The 25,000-nt window shown below is 43.2% G+C and overlaps 2 protein-coding genes across 2 annotated transcripts in view; one reads left to right on the top strand and one right to left on the bottom strand.

The window, feature by feature from the left end:
• Positions 1 to 18,628, bottom strand: part of LOC132116467 (serine/threonine-protein phosphatase 4 regulatory subunit 1-like) — a 22,382-nt gene extending 3,754 nt beyond the window's left edge. Inside the window, exons 1-13 of the mRNA XM_059525319.1 lie at positions 18,487 to 18,628; positions 18,282 to 18,323; positions 13,174 to 13,258; positions 12,945 to 13,051; positions 10,782 to 10,924; positions 10,561 to 10,707; positions 9,345 to 9,452; positions 9,086 to 9,151; positions 8,554 to 8,712; positions 7,411 to 7,523; positions 6,919 to 7,259; positions 6,217 to 6,359; positions 5,190 to 5,288 (exon numbers count right to left, since the gene is read on the bottom strand). Of these exons, the coding sequence (XP_059381302.1) occupies positions 5,190 to 5,288; positions 6,217 to 6,359; positions 6,919 to 7,259; positions 7,411 to 7,523; positions 8,554 to 8,712; positions 9,086 to 9,151; positions 9,345 to 9,452; positions 10,561 to 10,707; positions 10,782 to 10,924; positions 12,945 to 13,051; positions 13,174 to 13,258; positions 18,282 to 18,323; positions 18,487 to 18,493 (1,560 nt within the window). The 5' untranslated portion in view covers positions 18,494 to 18,628. The remainder of the gene's footprint in view (positions 1 to 5,189; positions 5,289 to 6,216; positions 6,360 to 6,918; positions 7,260 to 7,410; positions 7,524 to 8,553; positions 8,713 to 9,085; positions 9,152 to 9,344; positions 9,453 to 10,560; positions 10,708 to 10,781; positions 10,925 to 12,944; positions 13,052 to 13,173; positions 13,259 to 18,281; positions 18,324 to 18,486) is intronic.
• Positions 18,629 to 20,150: 1,522 nt separating this feature from the next.
• LOC132116472 (vesicle-associated membrane protein-associated protein A-like) lies at positions 20,151 to 24,295 on the top strand. Its single transcript, XM_059525329.1, has 6 exons — positions 20,151 to 20,385; positions 21,238 to 21,390; positions 21,467 to 21,570; positions 21,690 to 21,770; positions 21,847 to 22,023; positions 24,000 to 24,295. The coding sequence occupies exons 1-6, from the start codon at positions 20,328 to 20,330 to the stop codon at positions 24,162 to 24,164; spliced, it is 738 nt and encodes a 245-aa protein (XP_059381312.1). The 5' UTR covers positions 20,151 to 20,327; the 3' UTR covers positions 24,165 to 24,295.
• The last annotated feature ends 705 nt before the right edge of the window (positions 24,296 to 25,000 follow it).

Raw genomic sequence — 25,000 nt, 5'->3', positions numbered from 1 at the left:
GAGTTAGGGATGTTCATTTTAACCAGTTAACCGTTAACCAACCGTTAACAATTTTGAACCATTAATTAAATCAGTTAAACAGTTTAAAAAGTCATTTATTTTCAGTAATATATCAATATATGTATATATTTTTGCTGCATTGTTAAAATTACGGAGCCCCTCTGGTCCCACTTTGTAAAAAAAAAAAAAAAAAAAAAATTATAACTCTCGTGGCCTAACGAATTATAAAGGACTATGGATATGCAGCCTACAAGATTTACATTACTGTATTAACAGAATTGAATTGATTGCAATGAACAGTACTAGTAAGTAAATAGAAGCAGAACTGCAGAAAACTATATTACACTGAATATTAAAACAGAGAATATTGCACAGAATGTGAAGTATTACATTGTACTACAGTACAGGGTCCAGTTTAATAACAAAGGGTCCATGTGTCAGACACTTCACTATCTTGAGGCCACGAGTTACTTATCTTGAGTTAGTTATCTTCAGGCCACGAGTTACTTATCTTGAGTTAGTTATCTTGAGGCCACGAGTTACTTATCTTGAGGCCACAAGTTACTTATCTTGAGTTAGTTATCTTGAGGCCACGAGTTACTTATCTTGAGGCCACAAGTTACTTATCTTGAGGCCACAAGTTACTTATCTTGAGGCCACAAGTTACTTATCTTGAGGCCACAAGTTACTTATCTTGAGCCCACAAGTTACTTATCTTGAGCCCACAAGTTACTTGAGTTACTTATCTTGAGGCCACGAGTTACTTATCTTGAGCCCACAAGTTACTTGAGTTACTTATCTTGAGACCACGAGTTACTTAAGTTACTTATCTTGAGGCCACAAGTTACTTATCTTGAGGTCACAAGTTACTTATCTTGAGGTCACAAGTTACTTATCTTGAGGTCACAAGTTACTTATCTTGAGGTCACAAGTTACTTATCTTGAGGTCACAAGTTACTTATCTTGAGCCCAGAAGTTACTTATCTTGAGCCCAGAAGTTACTTATCTTGAGCCCAGAAGTTACTTATCTTGAGCCCAGAAGTTACTTATCTTGAGCCCAGAAGTTACTTATCTTGAGGCCACGAGTTACTTGTTAGTTATCTTGAGGCCACGAGTTACTTATCTTGAGTTAGTTATCTTGAGGCCACGAGTTACTTATCTTGAGTTAGTTATCTTGAGGCCACGAGTTACTTATCTTTAGGCCACAAGTTACTTATCTTGAGCCCACAAGTTACTTATCTTGAGCCCACAAGTTACTTATCTTGAGCCCACAAGTTACTTATCTTGAGCCCACAAGTTACTTGAGTTACTTATCTTGAGGCCATGAGTTACTTATCTTGAGGCCACAAGTTACTTAAGTTACTTATCTTGAGGCCAAGAGTTACTTATCTTGAGGCCACAAGTTACTTATCTTGAAGCTACGAGTTACTTGTTAGTTATCTTGAGGCCACGAGTTACTTATCTTGAGTTGGTTATCTTGAGGCCACGATTTACTTATCTTGAGCCCACAAGTTACTTATCTTGAGCCCACAAGTTACTTATCTTGAGCCCACAAGTTACTTATCTTGAGGCCACGAGTTACTTATCTTGAGGCCACGAGTTACTTATCTTGAGGCCACAAGTTACTTATCTTGAGGCCACAAGTTACTTATCTTGAAGCCACGAGTTACTTGTTAGTTATCTTGAGGCCACGAGTTACTTATCTTGAGTTGGTTATCTTGAGGCCACGATTTACTTATCTTGAGCCCACAAGTTACTTATCTTGAGCCCACAAGTTACTTATCTTGAGCCCACAAGTTACTTGAGTTACTTATCTTGAGGCCACGAGTTACTTATCTTGAGGCCACGAGTTACTTATCTTGAGGCCACGAGTTACTTATCTTGAGTTAGTTATCTTGTGGCCACAAGTTACTTAAGTTACTTATCTTGAGGCCACGAGTTACTTATCTTGAGTTAGTTATCTTGAGGCCACGAGTTACTTAAGTTACTTATCTTGAGGCCACGAGTTACTTATCTTGAGTTAGTTATCTTGAGGCCACGAGTTACTTATCTTGAGTTAGTTATCTTGAGGCCACGAGTTACTTATCTTGAGGCCACGAGTTACTTATCTTGAGTTAGTTATCTTGTGGCCACAAGTTACTTAAGTTACTTATCTTGAGGCCACGAGTTACTTATCTTGAGTTAGTTATCTTGAGGCCACGAGTTACTTATCTTGAGGCCACGAGTTACTTATCTTGAGTTAGTTATCTTGTGGCCACAAGTTACTTAAGTTACTTATCTTGAGGCCACGAGTTACTTATCTTGAGTTAGTTATCTTGAGGCCACGAGTTACTTATCTTGAGGCCACGAGTTACTTATCTTGAGCCCACAAGTTACTTATCTTGAGCCCACAAGTTACTTATCTTGAGCCCACAAGTTACTTATCTTGAGCCCACAAGTTACTTATCTTGAGCCCACAAGTTACTTATCTTGAGGGCACGAGTTACTTGAGTTACTTATCTTGAGTTACTTATCTTGAGGCCACGAGTTACTTATCTTGAGGCCACGAGTTACTTATCTTGAGCCCACAAGTTACTTATCTTGAGCCCACAAGTTACTTATCTTGAGCCCACAAGTTACTTGAGTTACTTATCTTGAGTTACTTATCTTGAGTTACTTATCTTGAGTTACTTATCTTGAGTTACTTATCTTGAGTTACTTATCTTGAGTTACTTATCTTGAGTTACTTATCTTGAGGCCACGAGTTACTTATCTTGAGCCCACGAGTTACTTATCTTGAGCCCACGAGTTACTTATCTTGAGCCCACGAGTTACTTATCTTGAGCCCACGAGTTACTTATCTTGAGCCCACAAGTTACTTATCTTGAGCCCACAAGTTACTTATCTTGAGCCCACAAGTTACTTATCTTGAGCCCACAAGTTACTTATCTTGAGCCCACAAGTTACTTATCTTGAGTTAGTTATCTTGAGGCCACAAGTTACTTACCTTGAGGCCACAAGTTACTTATCTTGAGGCCATGAGTTACTTGAGTTACTTATCTTGAGTTACTTATCTTGAGGCCACGAGTTACTTATCTTGAGCCCACGAGTTACTTATCTTGAGGCCACGAGTTACTTATCTTGAGGCCACGAGTTACTTATCTTGAGTTAGTTATCTTGAGGCCACAAGTTACTTACCTTGAGGCCACAAGTTACTTATCTTGAGGCCATGAGTTACTTATCTTGAGGCCACGAGTTACTTATCTTGAGTTAGTTATCTTGAGGCCAAGAGTTACTTATCTTGAGGCCACGAGTCACTTATCTTGAGTTAGTTATCTTGAGGCCACAAGTTACTTATCTTGAGTTAGTTATCTTGAGACCACAAGTTACTTTTCTTCAGTTAGTTATCTTGAGGCCACGAGTTACTTACCTTGAGGCCACGAGTTACTTATCTTGAGTTAGTTATCTTGAGGCCACAAGTTACTTATCTTGAGTTAGTTATCTTGAGGCCACGAGTTACTTATCTTGAGGCCACGAGTTACTTATCTTGAGTTAGTTATCTTGAGGCCACGAGTTACTTATCTTGAGTTAGTTATCTTGAGGCCACGAGTTACTTATCTTGAGGCCACGAGTTACTTATCTTGAGGCCACGAGTTACTTATCTTGAGTTACTTATCTTGAGGCCACGAGTTACTTATCTTGAGTTAGTTATCTTGAGGCCACAAGTTACTTATCTTGAGGCCACGAGTTACTTATCTTGAGTTAGTTATCTTGAGGCCACGAGTTACTTATCTTGAGTTAGTTATCTTGAGGCCACGAGTTACTTATCTTGAGTTAGTTATCTTGAGACCACGAGTTACTTATCTTGAGGCCACGAGTTACTTATCTTGAGGCCACGAGTTACTTATCTTGAGGCCAATGTGAAATGTTTACGAACATTATAATAAACACTGTAAACATAGCTATGCTATTTCAGTTCCTCTCACACCATAACAGATCCTTTCAATTAACAGTAACGTAATAAAAAAAGAACAATAAAAAATAGCCTATAAGAATAGAAACATAAACAACAAGCCAAAACAAATTAATTTAGGCTCAAACGTAACTGAAACCAACGTTGGGTCTCTCTCTCGACAAAATTAAATGTTTCCGTATTCGTGATGTATTTGAATGCCAAATTATTCTTTATTATGTACTACACTCACGTTCCAATATCCACGTAAAACAAAATGTTTTGCATAACATCCCGGTGGTACTGTGATAACACTTAACGACAGATTTTATTACATATTTAAATTGAGCAGTGTTTTTTTTTTCTGTCTGTTTGCCTGACTGTATTTTATTATGATAATGAACAGACTACATATTCAGAGTAGCAAAGCTTAACTTTGTGCACACATGCAGCGCCAGCACTTGAGTTTTTCCTTCTGTGGAAGCAACTTCTCCTTTTAGTCAAAAAGATAATCAGAATTGTAAACGGTTTGCCTTTGTGTACATTCACAATAAAATCAAATCTTTGTGCGTAAAATAAGACGAAAGAAAAATAGGATGCCGCTTTCTGTCGTCCGTTTCTTTTCGCGCAACACAAAAATGAACCTCTTTGTTTTTCATTCATTTTCATAATTTATTATTCAAACAAAAATATATTTCTCGTATAGGCCTATTTATTTGCTATATAAAGCCTAGCTATATTATGTTTTCTCCGCTCGCAGAAGCACCTCAGGTGCATGGTGGGCCGGCGTCGGTCAGAGCAGTGCATGATGGGACGGAGTCGGTCAGAGCAGTGCATGATGGGACGGAGTCGGTCAGAGCAGTGCATGATGGGACGGAGTCGGTCAGAGCAGTGCATGGTGGGCCGGAGTCGGTCAGAGCAGTGCATGATGGGACGGAGTCGGTCAGAGCAGTGCATGGTGGGCCGGCGTCAGTCAGAGCAGTGCATGATGGGACGGAGTCGGTCAGAGCAGTGCATGATGGGACAGAGTCGGTCAGAGCAGTGCATGGTGGGCCGGCGTCGATCAGAGCAGTGCATGATGGGACGGAGTCGGTCAGAGCAGTGCATGGTGGGCCGGCATCGGTCAGAGCAGTGCATGATGGGACGGAGTCGGTCAGAGCAGTGCATGATGGGACGGAGTCGGTCAGAGCAGTGCATGATGGGACGGAGTCAGTCAGAGCAGTGCATGATGGGATTGAGACCGTGATGTGGCACTGACCTGCTGTTTTGATTTCTGCTGGTCTTCAGCACTCAGGCTGCTGTCACTCACGTCAGAATCATCATCATCACACGTCAGGTGTAGAGAGGAGCCACGCCTCTGAAACACACGACACATGAAACCATTCAGCTCAGATTCAACACAGAGAACCAGAATACTATCCTCAATCATCAACAGCAACATGCATCTACAGAGAAGTAAATCAGATGAGCATCAAGTGACAAACAAATCTTCCAGTTCAGTCTGAACGTGTCCTGTGTCAGCTGACAGGAGCTCAGGAGTGTGTGTGACCTGTGTGTACCTGTGTGTCAGCTGACAGGAGCTCAGGAGTGTGTGTGACCTGTGTGTACCTGTGTGTCAGCTGACAGGAGCTCAGGTGTGTGTGTGTGTGTGTGTGTGTGTCAGCTGACAGGAGCTCAGGTGTGTGTGTGACCTGTGTGTACCTGTGTGTCAGCTGACAGGAGCTCAGGTGTGTGTGTGTGTGTGTGTGTGTGTGTGTCAGCTGACAGGAGCTCAGGTGTGTGTGTGTGTGTGTCAGCTGACAGGAGCTCAGGTGTGTGTGTGTGTGTGTGTGTGTGTGTCAGCTGACAGGAGCTCAGGTGTGTGTGTGTGTGTGTGTGTGTGTGTGTGTGTCAGCTGACAGGAGCTCAGGTAGGTGTGTGTGTGTGTGTGTACCTGTGTGTAGGCTGACAGGAGCTCAGGTGTGTGTGTGTGTGTGTGTGTGTCAGCTGACAGGAGCTCAGGTAGGTGTGTGTGTGTGTGTGTGTACCTGTGTGTAGGCTGACAGGAGCTCAGGTGTGTGTGTGTGTCAGCTGACAGGAGCTCAGGTAGGTGTGTGTGTGTGTGTGTACCTGTGTGTAGGCTGACAGGAGCTCAGGTGTGTGTGTGTGTGTGTGTGTGTCAGCTGACAGGAGCTCAGGTGTGTGTGTGTGTGTGTCAGCTGACAGGAGCTCAGGTAGGTGTGTGTGTGTGTGTGTGTACCTGTGTGTAGGCTGACAGGAGCTCAGGTGTGTGTGTGTGTGTGTACCTGTGTGTCGGCTGACAGGTGTTCTGAGGGCTGCTGGGAGCTGAAAGGGTTTGATCGAGCGGCTCGAGGCTCCAGGAAAGCATCTCCCAGTGCAGAGTCCAGCGCCGTGGCTCTCAGAGCAGCAGTCAGGACGTCCACTTGTGCTGGACACAGAACACACTCATATCAAACACCGTCCTGCACAAAGCCTGTCCATTTAACATGTTAATTAAATCTAATTATTCATGAAATAACATCAAGATTACATCATTTCCCCCGTCCAGACCTGTCCGTCATCTCACACTGATGCTGAAGATAATGATGCAGAACACCGTTATATGAGCTGATCATTCACGATACGAGCTTAAAAATCCCCCTCTTAGATTTATATCATATGATATAATTAAGCAATATCACAGCAGTAGGAGTGTGGTTTCTCCATAATATCTGCACCACTGCAGATGTCAGATTGATACATACAACAGTTCATATAGTGTTACACTTATGATTTAATCTGCACATAGACTGAATTATAACAGCCATAGCTTAGACCCTGAGCCGCTCGTGTGTGTTCTCCGGAGCAGTGCGTTCAGTATAAAAGAGCTCCGATCAGAACTAACTTATAGTTTCTTTAAAAAAAGGATAAAATGAATTGATTAAATAATTTATGGTTTAAAGAAAACTTTCAGGAGTTTTGGTGAAAATCAAGTCATCTCGGGTCACCTTTGACGTCGGGGTCGTCGATGTGTGGCTCCAGGTTCTCGATGAGCTCCTGCAGCTGCTTCCTGTCCAGCGCCGGGGCTGAGGTCCGCCTGTCCTCCTCCAGCTCCAGCTCCAGCTCCGGGTCGATCCGTGGGATGGGTGTCCTCCAGTACTGGAAGGAGTTGAAGAGCTCCTGCTCCGGGATCTCCTGTGTCTGCTCAGGAAGGCACTTCTGTGAGTCTGTGTCTGTATCTGTGCAGCAGGACTCGTCTGTGCTCACCACCTCGGCCGTCTGCTCTCCTCCGCCCTCCTCTGCCACGTCTACAGAGTCCTGCGCTGGACACACACCGTCTGCGTCTGTGCTGCAGTCAAACAGACGAGCGAGCCGTGTTCATTCTTAACCCCTGTGTGACCTTATGGACTTATGATTGCAGAACCAGGAGGAAATCTCTCATCTCTTTGGTTAGCAGTTTAATACAGAACAACAGGCTTTCTGTTTTAGCCACTCCTCACCTGTGTGTTTGTGACCCGCTCCACTCGTCTCTGAAGAACTGAGCGGTGTTACTGCTGCGGCCGGCGAAGGTGGAGATGAACTGACCGAGGGACTGGAACGCAGCCTGACGCACCTGTGAGCACAGCACAGCTCATCAACATCAGAAACACCAAAATCCTATTTCAGATTTTATAGGGCCCTAAAACTATAATAACCGTTATTAAAATATTACATTGATAAAACCCCAAACACCCAGCTGATTAAACATTCTATTGATTTTAAATCAGATTACATCATTAAAGTGGAACATCAAAAATCTAAACATAATAAAATTTAATTTGGGAAAAAGATTTTAAAAAGACCCTACATTTTTTTTTGCATTTGTTAAACTTTTTCAGGATTTCACTTACTTCGACCAGATTAATTTAGCTACTAAAATATAATGGGGAAAAATCAAAACATAAAACATAGAAGTTGGAAAAAAATAAAATAAGAAAAATAAATAAAACAGATTTAAAATGTTATGTTTAAAATCTAAAATTAGACCTAACATTTGGTCAGAATCAAAATAAATTTTTATACATTTCATGATTTAAATGAATTTGATATACTTTGAATAATTTGATTTTAATTTAAATAATCATCAGTGTCCTGCAGCACAGAAGCAGTCATCAGTGTCTCAGACGTATATTTGTAGAAATACACAACAATACACTGTATGAGTCACAATTATACATTTCTCTTTTATGATGAAAATCATTAGGATATTAAGTAAAGATCATGTTCATGAAGATATTTAATAAATCTCCTACTGTAAATATATCAAAACTTAATATTTGATTAGTAATATGCATTGCTAAGAACTTCATCTGAACAACTTTAAAGATGATTTTCTCAATATTTAGGTTTTTTTGCTTCATCAGATTACAGATTTTCAAACAGTTGTATCTCAGACAGATATTGTCTTCTCCGAACAAACCAGACATCAGTGGAGAGATGATTTATTCAGCTTCAGATGATGTATTAATCACCAAACTGACCCTCGTGACTGGTTTACTGCCCCAGGATCACAAATGTCATTGAGAAAAGTTAAATGAAGAACAGTAAATCAGAGAATGTGGGGAAGATAAAGAAAGGTGTTGGTGTTGTTGTGGGTGACGTACCCAGCGTGACGGGTCACTGATCAGACTGATGTACAGAGACGAGAGTCTGGTGCGCCGCACCTCTGGAGACGAGGCCGAGGAGACGGTCATGAAGCACTCAGCGCAGGCCTTGCGCACCCCCCACACGTTATCAGAGCACAGCTGGAAGAACCGCGGCAGCTGACCGCAAACCACAGGAACACATCAACATCCACAGCAGCTCATTCCAGCCGTACTCACAACACAGACCGGGGCTAGTTGTCACACTGTGTGTGCTGTCAGACACAAATCTCACTGCGTTATTACAATTAATGACAACATGAGTGTAACCTGATACTTCCTGCTGACACTCCACAGCAAAAGATAGAAATATCTGACTTCAAACCAGTTTCAGCTGCTGATAATACTAGTGTTCTGATCATTTCAGCCACCGATGTAAATCTAAAACAATATTGCAAATTCAAATATCTTCCTTAAACTGACGCTAGAGAAGACTTTAAACCTCAGTTACAGACACCTAACCAGCGTGACAACTTGCCCCGCGTGACCCTACCAGCAGCTCCTCCGTCGCCTCTCCTCCGACCACACTGCACATGTCTCCGAAGTTCGCCGCACAAACCTGTCAGACACAAACACACGTCTGATGAGCGCCGAGGACCGAACACCTGCACCAGCCAATCAGATTCAGCCGTCGCCCTCCTGAGCCAATCAGATTCAGCCGTCGCCCTCCTGAGCCAATCAGATTCAGCCGTCGCCCTCCTGAGCCAATCAGATTCATCCGTCGCCCTCCTGAGCCAATCAGATTCACTCACCTTGCGCACGTGGAACATCCTGCAGTCGCAGCACATCTCACAGAAGCGCGGGAGGAAGAGCCTCTCGGTGACGTCCTTCCCCACCATCGGAGCCATTTTACAGATGATCTGAGATCAAACCAGAAACAAACACTCACAGACTCATCTAAATCATCTCAAGACTCCATGAGAGTGTTCTTTTTTCTATCATTCTTTTATAAAAACATTGGTTCAGAAACTTCTCATTAACCTCATTGGAATGAATTGAAAAATTAAATTCATTTTAATTTATAACTTATAACCAAGCCTGCATTTATCTGATCAAAAATACAGTAAGAAATGTGAAATATTATTCTAGTGTAAAACAGCTGTGTTCTGTGTGAATCTGTGTTAAAGTGTAATGTATTTCTGTGATGCTCCGCTGTATTTTCAGCATCATTCCTCCAGTCTTCAGTGTCACATGATCTTCACAAATCAGAATAATATGATGATTTACTGCTCAAGAAACATTTCTGATTATCATCAGTGTTGAACACAGTTGAGTAAATTTTTTCAGATTTCTTTGATGAACAGAAAGATCCAAAGATCAGCATTTATCTGAAATTAAAAGCTTTTGTAACATTATACACCATAGCATTCAAACACTTTTATTTAGCAAGAATGCTTTAAACTGATCAAAAGTGATGTTTTCTATTTCAGATAAATGCTGTTCTCCTGAACTTTCTATTCATTAAAGCAGTCTGAAAAACGCTGTTTTCAACATAATTATAACAATCAGAAATGTTTCTTGAACAGCAAATCAGAATATTAGAATGATTTCTGAAGATCATGTGACTGGAGCTTTAGTTGTGATGCTAAAAATTAAGCATTGAAATCACAGGAATACATTACATTTTAAATAAATTCAAATAGAAAATTGTTTTAAATAGTAAACAATTTTTTTACATTATTACTACCGAGACGCTTCAAGAAACGCTACAGTGCTGTAAACAGTTTTAGGTACTTGAGTAAAAATGCTTTAAAATGAGGATGCTGTCATAAATAGATTTATCAATTCACTAAATGAAATCATCATTTGTTGTGAGCATCCTCTGTGTTTAGAGCAGCGTTTGTCCTTGGTGCACTTGAGCCGAGTTCATCAGGAGGTTTCTCGAAGCGTCTTGGAGACTCAGTTCTTCAGGATTGAGTCGGTCTCAGTGTGTTCTGTTTCTTCATGTGTCTCCAGACAGACTCTCACCGCCATGGCTTCGGTCTTGACGTCGTCGCTGCTGTCGGGAGCGGTCAGATCCACCAGCACTGGACACACCAGACTCTCCACGTCTCCTCGCTCCATCAGCTCCTGCTCCAGCAGCACCAGCAGCGCCGCCTGACTCGTCTTCCTCACCTGACGGAGACAGCAGCAGCTCTCTTTAGCAGCGCTCCTGAGGACACACAGCAGCACTCACAGCTCACACCTACCAGGTTGTTCTGGTCGGACAGGTACCGCACCACGATGGGAAGCAGGTACTTGGAGAAAGCGAAGGGAATGGAAGGTCTGTGCTCCTGACAGAAGATGGCGATGTGTGGGATCTGCTCCATCAGCTCCGCTCGAACCGTCGGCTCTGACCAACAAAACAATACTCATAAAGCACAGCCAGAGAAACACAACAGGGCGGGATATACAGAACAGGAGCGATGCTGAAATATGAGTGTGTGCTTCAGCTGATAATGAAACACAGTTGATCTGAGAGTAGCATCACAAACACAGACAGTCAAACAGAACAACAGTTGAAGCTTCATCAATCACACAATTAAAAAATTTAATTAAATTTATGCATTTAGCAGACGCTTTTTATCCAAAGCGACTTACAAGTGCATTCAGGCTATCAATTTTTACATATCATGATAAAAGATACAAAACATTTTTTTTTAAATACACAAAGGACGTTTTCTATTTAAATATACATGGAATTGAACTTTGCATAAATTTCCAAAACAGAAATCTGAGCATTTGTTTGAGTAAATGCATTTCTGGTGTTAATTTTATTCTTTTTTTTTTTCTCTAAAATTATGGTATTTATTTTTTATCTATTATTATACATTTATTTTCCTATATACATACCGTATTTTTCCGACTATAAGTTGCAGCGGAGTATAAGTCGCATCAGTCCAAAAATACGTCATGATGAGAAAAAAAAACATAAGTCGCACTGGACTATAAGTCGCATTTATTTAGAACCAAGAGAAAACATTACCGTCTCCAGCCGCAAGAGGGCGCTCTATGTCTTCAGTGTAGACTACAGGAGCACTGAGCAGCATTAGAGCGCCCTCTTGCGGCTGGAGACGGTAATGTTTTCTGTTGGTTCATTTCTCTTGGTTCATTTCTCTCGGTTCATGTCAAATTAATTTTGATAAATAAGTCGCACCTGACTATAATTCGCAGGACCAGCCAAACTATGAAAAAAAGTGCGACTTATAGTCCGGAAAATACGGTATATACACATGTTGCAAAATATACACTACACTACATATACACAAAATATATGGTATATACACAATGCCTTGCAAAAGTATTCATTAAATTTTGCATCAGTGACGGCTCGGCGAATCAGCGACGGCTCGGTGAATCAGTGACAGATCGGCGAATCAGTGACGGCTCTGTGAATCAGTGACAGATCGGCGAATCAGCGACGGCTCGGTGAATCAGTGAGAGATCGGTGAATCAGCGACGGCTCTGTGAATCAATGACAGATCGGCGAATCAGTGACGGCTATGTGAATCAGTGACAGATCGGCGAATCAGCGATGGCTCGGTGAATCAGTGACAGATCGGCGAATCAGCGACGGCTCGGTGAATCAGTGACAGATCGGCGAATCAGCGATGGCTCGGTGAATCAGTGACAGATCGGCGAATCAGTGTAGGCTTGGTGAATCAGTGACGGCTCTGTGAATCAGTGACAGATCGGCGAATCAGCGACGGCTCGGTGAATCAGTGACAGATCGGCGAATCAGTGACGGCTCTGTGAATCAGTGACAGATCGGCGAATCAGTGACGGCTCTGTGAATCAGTGACAGATCGGCGAATCAGCGACGGCTCGGTGAATCAGTGACAGATCGGTGAATCAGCGACGGCTCGGTGAATCAGCGACGGCTCGGTGAATCAGTGACGGCTCGGTGAATCAGTGACAGCTCGGTGAATCAGTGACAGATCGGTGAATCAGTGACGGCTCAGTGAATCAGCGACAGATCGGTGAATCAGCGACAGATCGGTGAATCAGCGACAGATCGGTGAATCAGCGGCGGCTCGGTGAATCAGTGACAGATCGGTGAATCAGTGACAGATCGTGAATCAGTGACAGATCGGTGAATCAGTGACAGATCGGTGAATCAGCGACGGCTCTGTGAATCAGTGACAGATAGGCGAATCAGCGACGGCTCGGTGAATCAGTGACAGATCGGCGAATCAGTGAGAGATCGGCGAATCAGCGACGGCTCGGTGAATCAGTGACAGATCGGCGAATCAGTGTAGGCTCGGTGAATCAGTGACAGATCGGTGAATCAGCGACGGCTCGGCGAATCAGTGACGGCTCGGCGAATCAGTGACGGCTCAGCGAATCAGTTAATCAGTGAATTGGTTCAGTACCTGAGTCATCTGCGAGTCTGTCGATCCGCTCCAGCACAGACACACACTCGTGCTCATCCTCGCTGACGGCCCGGAGTGTGTCCAGAAGACTGCGGGCCACCATCTGCCTAAACACAATCAAACAGAGGGTCAGGTGCATTGTGGGATACAGCATCCGAAACAGCCTGCTCTGACAGATACAACAGGTCTGCACACTGTAGAGTCACATTAACAGGGTTCGGTGTTTCACCTGTTGAAGATGTTCTCGCTGCTGATGTACTTGTCCAGTCGACCCAGAGGAGTCAACAACTCATCCTGAGACACGAAGTCCAGCACTGAAGACACAATAATAGTGTTAGACTGAGCTGACTCCATCCAGACACAGAACACACACACACACCATCTTATTATTATGATTTATGTTTATTTTATATAAATTTATATAAAAATTATATAAATTTATAATATATATATATATATATATATATATATATATATATATATATATACATACACTTTATATTTATATACACATACACTTATTTATTTAACACACATACACTTATTTATTTAACACACATACTTAGTGTACACTTAAAATTTGCACATAATATACCTGTACATACATACCGTATTTTCCGGACTATAAGTCGCACTTTTTTCATAGTTTGGCTGGTCCTGTGACTTATAGTCAGGTGCGACTTATTTATCAAAATTAATTTGACATGAACCAAGAGAAAACATTACCGTCTCCAGCCGCCAGAGGGCGCTCTATGCTGCCAGAGATGCTGCTCAGTGCTCCTGTAGTCTACAGTCGTGGCCAAAAGTTTTGAGAATTACATAAATATTGGAAATTGGAAAAGTTGCTGCTTAAGTTTTTATAATAGCAATTTGCAAATACTCCAGAATGTTATGAAAAGTGATCAGATGAATTGCATAGTCCTTCTTTGCCATGAAAATTAACTTAATCCCAAAAAAACCTTTCCACTGCATTTCATTGCTGTCATTAAAGGACCTGCTGAGATCATTTCAGTAATCGTCTTGTTAACTCAGGTGAGAATGTTGACGAGCACAAGGCTGGAGATCATTATGTCAGGCTGATTGGGTTAGAATGGCAGACTTGACATGTTAAAAGGAGGGTGATGCTTGAAATCATTGTTCTTCCATTGTTAACCATGGTGACCTGCAAAGAAACGCGTGCAGCCATCATTGCGTTGCATAAAAATGGCTTCACAGGCAAGGATATTGTGGCTACTAAGATTGCACCTAAATCAACAATTTATAGGATCATCAAGAACTTCAAGGAAAGAGGTTCAATTCTTGTAAAGAAGGCTTCAGGGCATCCAAGAAAGTCCAGCAAGCGCCAGGATGGTCTCCTAAAGAGGATTGAGCTGCGGGATCGGAGTGGCACCAGTGCAGAGCTTGCTCAGGAATGGCAGCAGGCAGGTGTGAGCGCATCTGCACCCACAGTGAGGACAAGACTTCTGGAAGATGGCCTGGTGTCAAGAAGGGCAGCAAAGAAGCCACTTCTCTCCAAAAAAAACATCAGAGACAGACTGATCTTCTGCAGAAAGTATAGTGAATGGACTGCTGAGGACTGGGGCAAAGTCATATTCTCCGATGAAACCCCTTTCCGATTGTTTGGGGCATCTGGAAAAAGGATTGTCCGGAGAAGAAAAGGTGAGCGCTACCATCAGTCCTGTGTCATGCCAACAGTAAAGCATCCTGACACCATTCATGTGTGGGGTTGCTTCTCATCCAAGGGAGTGGGCTCACTCACAATTCTGCCCAAAAACACAGCCATGAATAAAGAATGGTACCAAAACACCCTCCAACAGCAACTTCTTCCAACAATCCAACAACAGTTTGGTGAAAAACAAAGCATTTTCCAGCACGATGGAGCACCGTGCCTTAAACGCACAGTATGGAATTTTTGGCCACCAGGGATCACTCAATCAAAATAATAACATAAGACGTACTTTGATGACGTCGGGAAAGAGCATAGGCTCATGGGAGTTGTTGTTCATTGGAACACGCGCTCTGTCGCTCCCCACATTCCTCACTTATTTTAACTGAGGCCGGTGACACACTGGATGCGTGGCGCAAGCGTCTCAGCTGCGTGGCGTGTCAGTTTTTAATTCGGCTCCCATGTTAATAGGTTAGAGCTTGCAGACTGCCTGTGTGAGCCGCGCGAGAAAACGCGTGCTTGCTAGCAATAGAACCGACGCCTAATTTTCACGCGACACGCAAGCGTGTTGGAAGCGTTTCCAGGCAAAATATAATAGGAAATAGGGCTGCACGATATTGGGAAAAAATGACATTGCGATATTTTATTTTTCTGCGATATATATTGCAATATTTTTTCTTACAAACAAAAATGGGGTGAGCACACTTACATTCTCATTTTAAATGATTTAAACATCGACACCACCATATGCGCGAGGGAGAGAGAGCAAGACAGCGCTCGTGTTGTTTGAAAACGGCTCGCTCTCTCTCTCTGTCTCTCTCTCTCTCTCAATTCAATTCATATTGCTTTATTGGCATGACATACAAAGGTACATATTGCCAAAGCATTGTACATAGCAGAATAGAAACAAACATAACAAAAATACATATATATAAGAAAAAAAAATTACATGCAAAATAAATCCATATACATTTCTATAAACATTGATGGTACTTCTAATGTACTCTCTCTGTCTGTCTCTCTCGCGCGCGCTCTCTCTCTCTCTCTGTCTCTCTCGCACTCTCTCTCTCTCTGTCTCTCTCGCACTCTCTCTCTCTCTCGCTCTCTCTGTCTCTGCCCTGTTAAACTTGCATGTGGTTTTCAGTCCTGTCAATTATAAACTTTCACTCTATGATGGTTAAGCTGTGCAATTAATCCGCGAATCACATTCGTCAAGGGCAGGGGAGCAGCTGGCCCGTACAGTTAATGAATAACGGATCAACTACGAGCCTACATCGCACATCCTGCGATGTGACTATCGTGGATTCCTACATCGCGATATCGATGCTTAAACGACACATCATGCAGCCCTAATAGGAAAATATGTTTATATGTAATTTTGTACACAAATACATATTAATTCATGACATTTTGATGTTTGAAGTCTATAGGTTGACATAAATTCAGATATAAATGTAATTTAAAAAATAAATAAATAATTATCGATTTTCAAATATTGCACCTGTCAAACATCGTCTATTTTGCCGTCAATACTGTTGACGGTGTCCTTTATCAGTAGGCTTTATATTTATGTTCAACATGAAGTATAGATATTGTTGTCATGAAGACAAGAGCCTGGTCTGTCAGTGGTCTCCCTTCACCTACAGCAGCAGCAGCCTAGTATTTTGACAATCACGTCTTTTCGAATGGAGAGATATATGAATTATCAGACCCCTATCAAATCAATATTCCATCTAGCTAGTAGTAATATGTATAAAACACAATATATGTTAAAAAAGCAGCTAGATATAGAACACAAGTAGATTTACATTATACTCTACATGAGAGCTAGTCCGTCTGCGTTTTACACAAGACATCATCGTTTCACAAAATATACGGATAGATATAGTTAGCTGAATGGATGCATACCTGTTTATTAGAATGCGAGCATCTCTCTGTAGTTTCAGCTTGTCACGAAACTCTCTCTATCTTGGAAATGCAACTCCAATATTTACCCGTGTCTTGTTGCTTCTCTTGTCCCAAAACCTTCTCAGGTCATTTATTTCACCCGTACGTTTGCGCTTCACAGAACGTGCAGGCAAAGCATAATCATGATCCATAACTAAGTTATTGATTTAAGTATAAATATAAAATATAATAGTCTCGATCAAGACTAGCTACTACTTTTTCTTCTTCGTCTCGTCTTTGCTTCTGTTCACCTTTGTATTTGGCGGTTCCGCAGGAAGTTAGATAAACTAGAGGGGTCAAAGTTTATATGACGCCAAAGACGGGCGACAAAACGGAAATAAAGAAACGTGCCGTGTCTTCTAATTAAACTATAATTTTCTCTGGATTTGAAAGTTCGTGGAAACTTTCGGGATAATGTAAGTACACAACTAAAAAATATATATAACATAGATATAGTCATATCTGCTATTTTTAAAGCAGAAAAATTACATATTGCGCCTTTAAGGTTCGGGGACCAGAATGTTGAAATTTTGGGTCCATGGCCTGGAAACTCCCCAGATCTTAATCCCATTGAGAACTTGTGGTCAATCCTCAAGAGGCGGGTGGACAAACAAAAACCCACTAATTCTGACAAACTCCAAGAAGTGATTATGAAAGAATGGGTTGCTATCAGTCAGGATTTGGCCCAGAAGTTGATTGAGAGCATGCCCAGTCGAATTGCAGAGGTCCTGAAAAAGAAGGGCCAACACTGCAAATACTGACTCTTTGCATAAATGTCATGTAATTGTCGATAAAAGCCTTTGAAACGTATGAAGTGCTTGTAATTATATTTCAGTACATCACAGAAACAACTGAAACAAAGATCTAGCAGTTTGCAGTTTAGCAGCAAACTTTTTGAAAACTAATATTTATGTAATTCTCAAAACTTTTGGCCACGACTGTACACTAAGCAGCATAGAGCGTCCTCTCGCGGCTGGAGACGGTAATGTTTTCTCTTGGTTTTTGGTTCTAAATAAATGCGACTTATAGTCCGAAAAATGCGGTAACTGCTTTTTGTAATATACCTGCCATACAATTGTCAATTTGTATATGGTCATCCCTTACCTAAAATACTAAATTTGTATTTTATTATTTGTTTTATGTTCTGTCGATATAGTGTGAAGCATAATTATTATATGGTGATCACAAACTGACAGCAGTTTAACTGTAGTTATGGAATAATATTTCTCCACAGGCCTGTCACTATTGTTTATTAATGGACTGATGCTGGATTTTCTCAATATTTAGATTTTTTTGCTTCCTCAGATTCCTGATTTTCAAATAGTTGTATCTCAGATAAATATTGTCTTCTCCGAACAAACCAGACATCAATGGAGAGATGATTTATTCAGCTTCAGATGATGTATTAATCTCAGTTTCACCAAACGGACCCTCGTGACTGGTTTAGTGCCTCAGGGTCAGATCTGAGCGAGTAAAGACTAGTTCTGAGGACTAAACCAAGCCCAAGCACAGCTGTCTAACCCGTCATGAACACAAACACCATGATTCTGACTTCAGCGAAGATCTATTATATCTCCAACACTGTTCTGATTCCGAGTGTATTTACACACATTTACCTCAGATTGCACAGTCACGTGACCTGCTCTATCTCAATCACATTCAGCATAAGCTAACGCCTTCACACACACACACACACACACACAAAGAGATAAACATAAACTCACATCCATCCGTGTCCTCCTGGAAGTCCTGCAGCAGAGAGAGATCTGAAAAACACAACACAATCAGAGAGAGAGAGAGTGTGTGTGTGTGTGTGTGTGTGTGTGTGTGTGTGTGTGTCTGTGTGTGAGGGAGAGAGGGTGTTTAGTCAGAAGTGTAAGAGTGTGAGTGTGTGTGTGTGTGTGTGTGTGTGTGTCGAGCTCTACACACCCGCCATCTTGCGCTTCTACATCTAAGCCGCTTCTGTGGTGATGACCAACACAAACTACACAAAATTACACAAAACTACACAACAAACACGCGCCTCGGAGCACTGAGCCTTTATCACGCACGCGCCGAACGCAGCCTCTAGAGCGCGCACGCACGGAGTGACGCGCATGCGCAGCGAACACCAGAACTATCGACATTCATTTATATTTATTTGTTTACACTATGTAAAGTCAAATTCATACTTACAAGCGGGTAATAACATCAACGGCATTTATCATGATATGGACATAAATATAATCTAAAACACTATGAATGGTTCTTGTGTGAGAATAGATAAAGCATCTGCTATAGGACTAAATGTAAATGCACTTTAAGATACTCTGAGAAATGCTTTAGTATTACTGTTTGGTGTTATCACTCAGAATAATGATGATAGCCTAATAATAAATATATTGTAAAAGCATTCACTTAGTTATGAATACTAAATCTGTTTTTATTTGTTATGAAAATGTGAAGCAGCTATTCTGCTTTTACTCATTTACTTCATTATTAGGATTTAATTAAGTATGTATTAATTAAGGTCATTTTTAATGCATTTAATATTATTTCATTTCATTAAAGTAAGTGTTTAGAACTATAGAAATATACAGTAAGCAATATGTCAAGTATTTTTTCTGTAATTTCAGTCTATTAATATAATTTTGATTGTATTTTAGATATTTTTTCATTGTTGTTGTAGATTCATGTCGTAAAATAATTCCTTTGAAAGTAATGGATATATCTGGATATTATAATCAATAAATGAAGCAATATTTTCACAGAGTTGTTCAGTATAATGTCAAGTCCAGAATAAAAGAAACCCATTTCTGTGTGAAATCGAAAATCTTGATACCATCTTGTATCAACTCTACTATATTTCTTCATAAAATGCAAGTTTCTGTGTTTTTTACATGCAATGCACCTTTTATACATGTATATAACAATAAATAAATGACACAAAATGAAAGCTTTAACAAAATACCAGGGATAATTAAAAAAAAAAACTTCATAGGTCTTTTTAGCTTATCTGTTTCTAATATTGTGCACAATTACCATATTATTTGATTTCTTTTATAAAATGTTCACAATTTGACTTAGCGTTAACTCATTTCTTTACATGAATATGATATTTTCCAAGTAAAATAGTTAGTTGTGTAAGAAAATAAATTGTACTTCTAGAATCAACGGTATATTATACAAAAACAAACATGACATCAAACACTTCAATGTGTATTAATATTCCAAACATCCCAGAAATTAAGTTAGAGACATCTAGCCTTCCCAAAATAATAGAGTATACACACTGAAGAAGAAAAGATGAATCACGGATTCTTTAATAACATCACAATAAAAGATTAATCTTTTACTTTATTACTTGTGGAAAACTTATTTGTTATTGACCATACTCAATGTTTTCACATTTAGATGGCACATAATTCTTCTCCAACACATTTATAATATATCTATTATTGTGTTTGCGTATGATGACGTGTCAGCACGCGGTTCATTGGTCACTGCACATGCGCACTGCTGCTTTCCCGCTTACAGCGCTTCTGACGAGGCGAGGCGGATCTTTCCCGCGCTTTAGCTTTCAATGAAACAGACCTGAACTAATAATAAGAGAAATAAGAGAAGAGCCCCGGGAATAAACACACACTCCAGCTGTTCCTTCATCTAAGAGACGTGTCCCGCCGTGCGCGCAGCTTCCCTGCTGCTCGTGCCCGCGTTGCGCGTCCGTGTGATTGTGAGTGCACGCGCGCGTCGTGAGCAGCACGCGACTGTGTCCCTTTTTAACGGCTGTCATGTCCAAACTGGAGCAGATTCTGATCCTCGACCCACCGGGGGACCTCCGCTTCAGAGGTAACCGCGGCTCAGTCTCGAAACCCCGGCCGCTGTAGCGGAACCGGCTCACGGGGGCCTCGGGCCCAGGCTGTACGCGGGCCCCCGCGTGCCTGCACCCCTCCCCCGGCTGGCGTTTGACGCGAGGCCCGAGGATGCGCAGGCCTGTGGGGGAAAGCGCACATAAGTGTTGTTTTATACCAGCTCGTACTGCTAAACGTGTTTCGGGTGAATGTTGACTTGTTAGTGTACTCCGCTGTCAGTGTTAGCATCAGAGCAAAAGACTGAACAACATTAATTAAAGGTGGAGATGCTGAATGAATCAGATGTGTCAGATCGATACAAACTAATGATCGATACACATTGATCAGCTCTGTGTCCGTCTCGGAGTGTTGAGTTTAATACACTGCATTATCAACACTAGCGAATGAATGCAGACTGTGATCTGGGTAGTATTTTAACAATAAGGTCCGTTTGGATCAAAACAAGGGTTATTTTATAAAAGTGTCATAACTTAATGTTTCTCTCTCAAACTAAAACCATAATGTATCTGATCAGGAACTTATTAATAATGAGTAAAAACCATTATTACCGCATTTACTCATTATTTAATAAAAATTGAGGCTTTTTTTTTATTCATATATATAAAATATTGATGTGAATTTTAAAAATATATATCATTGTATGAAAGTTATAAGAACATATAATCTGAGAAATATCAGTATTAACCTCATTTGAATGAATGGTGCTAAATAAAATGAATAATCAAACTGAATATGAAGCATGTTTGCGGGTGTTAAAGCGCTGAACTCTGGTAGTTTAAGAGCGGTGTGTGTCTCTGGGTGTTTCCCGATCTCATCCTGATGTGTGCAGGACCCTTCACTGATGTGGTGACCGCTAACCTGAAGCTGAGGAACCCGTCCGACAGAAGAGTATGCTTCAAAGTGAAGACCACAGCTCCTCGCCGTTACTGTGTGCGGCCCAACAGCGGCGTGATCGAGCCCGGCTCCGCCGTCACCGTCTCCGGTGAGACTTGTCCTCACACAGGGATGTGTAGCGCTTCGGTCTGTGTGACCTCTGACCCCTCTCTGCTCTCCTACAGTCATGCTGCAGCCCTTTGAGTACGACCCGAACGAGAAGAGCAAGCACAAGTTCATGGTGCAGACCATCTTCGCTCCGTCCGGCGCCAGCGACCTGGAAGCCTTGGTGAGCCACATCTTCAGTTTCTTTGTTGTAAATGTGGATGAGTTATGATCTGAATCCTGGAAACACAGTTTTTATCCGTCTGTATTTGAGAGAGATGAGTGTTGTGTGTGCCGCTGCAGTGGAAAGATGCCAGACCGGACGACCTAATGGACTCCAAGCTGCGCTGCGTGTTTGAGATGCCCTCAGACAACGAGAAGACGGTGAGTGTGTGTTTGGTGACGGTCATTAATCACTAGCACTTTTCCTCACTCCTTCATTCTGCACGGCTCTGATCAGAACGAGCTGGAGTCCACCAAAGCCCCGTCTGCTCTGAACGCCTCGAAGGACGGAGCGTCAGGAGCCAGAGCCGGAAGTCTGTCCATGGACGACACGGAGATGAGGAAGCTGATGGAGGAGAGCAAGAGACTGCAGGCGGAGGTTGGGAAGCTGCTGGACGAGAACCGTCAACTCAAGGTACTGGAGAACAAGTGTGTGTGTGTGTGTGTGTGTGTGTGTGAGAGTGTGAGTGCGTGTGAGAGAGCGTGTGTGAGTGCGTGTGTGTGAGAGAGAGCGTGTGTGAGTGCGCGTGTGTGTGAGTGTGTGTGTGTGAGCGCATGTGAGAGCGTGTGAGCGCGTGCATGTGTGTGAGTGAGCGCGTGTGAGAGAGAGCATGTGTGTGAGCGTGCGTGTGTGTGTGAGTGAGAGCGTGTGTGTGTGAGCGCGTGTGAGAGAGAGCGTGTGAGTGTGTGTGAGCGCGTGTGAGAGAGAGCGTGTGAGTGTGTGTGTGAGCGCGTGAGAGAGAGCGTGTGTGTGCGTGCATGTGTGTGAGCGTGCGTGTGTGAGTGCGTGTGAGTGTGAGAGCGTGTGTGTGTGAGCGCGTGTGAGAGAGAGCATGTGAGTGTGTGAGCGCGTGTGAGAGAGAGCATGTGAGTGTGTGAGCGCGTGTGAGAGAGAGCGTGTGAGTGTGTGAGCGCATGTGAGAGAGAGCGTGTGAGTGTGTGAGCGCATGTGAGAGAGAGCGTGTGAGTGTGTGTGAGCGCATGTGAGAGCGTGTGAGCGCGTGCATGTGTGTGAGCGTGCGTGTGTGTGAGCGCGTGTGAGAGAGAGCGTGTGTGTGTGTGCATGTGTGTGCGTGTGAGTGTGAGAGCGTGTGTGTGTGAGCGCGTGTGAGAGAGAGCGTGTGTGTGTGTGCATGTGTGTGAGCGTGCGTGTGTGTGAGCGTGCGTGTGTGTGAGCGTGCGTGTGAGTGTGAGAGCGTGTGTGTGTGAGCGCGTGTGAGAGAGAGCGTGTGAGTGTGTGTGAGCGTGCGTGTGAGTGTGAGAGCGTGTGTGTGTGAGCGTGTGTGAGAGAGAGCGTGTGAGCGCGTGCATGTGTGTGAGCGCGTGTGAGAGAGAGCGTGTGTGTGTGTGCATGTGTGTGAGCGTGCGTGCGTGTGTGTGCGTGCATGTGTGTGAGCGTGCGTGTGTGTGAGTGCGTGTGAGAGCGTGTGTGTGTGAAAGCGTGTGTGTGAGAGAGCGTGAGTGTGTGCGTGCGAGAGAGAGCGTGTGTGTGTGTGTGTGTGTGAGAGAGAGCGTGTGTGTGTGAGCGTGCGTGTGTGTGTGTGAGAAAGAGCGTGTGTGTGCGTGCATGTGTGTGAGCGTGCGTGTGTGTGAGTGCGTGTGAGTGTGAGAGAGCGTGTGTGTGTGTGTGCGTGTGAGAGAGAGCGTGTGTGTGTGTGTGTGAGAGAGAGCGAGCGTGTGAGCGCGTGTGAGAGCGTGTGAGTGTGTGTGTGTGTGAGAGAGCGTGTGTGTGTGTGTGTGTGAGAGAGAGCGTGTGTGTGTGTGAGAGAGAGCGTGTGTGTGTGTGTGTGAGAGAGAGCGTGTGAGTGTGTGTGAGAGAGCGTGTGAGTGTGTGTGTGTGTGAGAGAGCGTGTGTGTGTGTGAGAGAGAGCGTGTGAGTGTGTGTGAGAGAGAGAGCGTGAGTGTGTGTGAGAGAGAGCGTGTGAGTGTGTGTGTGTGTGAGAGAGAGCGTGTGTGTGTGAGCGTGCGTGTGTGTGAGAGAGAGCGTGTGTGTGTGCGTGCGTGTGTGTGAGCGTGCGTGTGTGTGAGTGCGTGTGAGTGTGAGAAAGAGCGTGTGTGTGTGTGCGTGTGAGAGAGAGCGTGTGTGTGAGTGAGTGTGTGTGTGTATGTGAGAGAGCGTGTGTGTGTGTGTGTGAGAGAGAGCGAGCGTGTGAGTGTGTGTGAGCGCGTGTGAGAGAGAGCGTGTGAGTGTGTGTGTGTGTGAGAGAGAGCAAACCAGAGAACGAAACACACATCAATGGAGAGATGATTTATAGACCTCAATTTAAAAAGTTCTCAATTCTAAAAGGTTCCCAATCTGTAGCAATTAATCACAACTTGAAAATTTGATACTAGCGTAAGCTTAGACGGCAGGTGTGATGATGATGATTCCTGTGTGTCGCTCTTCATCAGGACGAAGGGCTGAGGATGAGGAAGGTCAATCAGTTGGACAGCTCTGTGTCCAGGTCTTCGGCGGTGATGCAGAGTAAAGACCCGTCCTCCAGATCTCTGCCGTCTCTGCTGGTGGTCATCGCTGCCATCTTCATCGGGTTCTTCCTCGGGAAGTTTGTCTTGTAGAGTTCAGCCGAGCGGAGCGTGTGCTCTTGTAGAGGAGCGTCTGTGCAGACGAGCCCCACAGCAGCGGAAATAAACATGTGTGTGTACAGATCATTCACACGGCCCTGCCTCACACACACACACACACACACACACACACGGTTAATACACACACACACACACACGGTTAATACACACACACACGGTTAATACACACACACACACACACACACGGTTAATACACTCACACACACGGTAAATACACACACACACACAGTTAATACACACACATAAACGGTTAATACACACACATGGTTAATACACATACACAAACACACACACACACGGTTAATACACTCACACACACGGTAAATACACACACACACAGTTAATACACACACATAAACGGTTAATACACACACATGGTTAATACACACACACACACACACTCTTACTCTCTCTCTTACACACACAGACACTCACTCTCACACACACACACACACACACACACTCTTACTCACACTCAGAAGCGGGCCGCTCTCCCTCTCTCTCACACACACACACACACACTCTTACTCACACACACGCACTCAGAAGCGGGCCGCTCTCCCTCTCTCTCTCTCTCACACACACACACACACACACACTCTTACTCACACACACACTGACACAGACACGCACTAAGAAGCGGGCCGCTCTCCCCCCCTCTCTCTCTCACACACACACACACACACACACACACACACACACACACACTCACTCACACACACACTGACACACACACGCACTCAGAAGCGGGCCGCTCTCCCTCTCTTCCGCCGTCTGTGGTTGTGGGTGTGTTTCTCTTGGGTCGGGGA

Source organism: Carassius carassius, chromosome 35, assembly GCF_963082965.1.
Source record: "Carassius carassius chromosome 35, fCarCar2.1, whole genome shotgun sequence".
In the NCBI taxonomy this organism is placed as follows: domain Eukaryota; kingdom Metazoa; phylum Chordata; class Actinopteri; order Cypriniformes; family Cyprinidae; genus Carassius; species Carassius carassius.
Note: the sequence above shows the minus strand (reverse complement) of the source record. Positions and strands in the feature narration are given on the sequence as shown.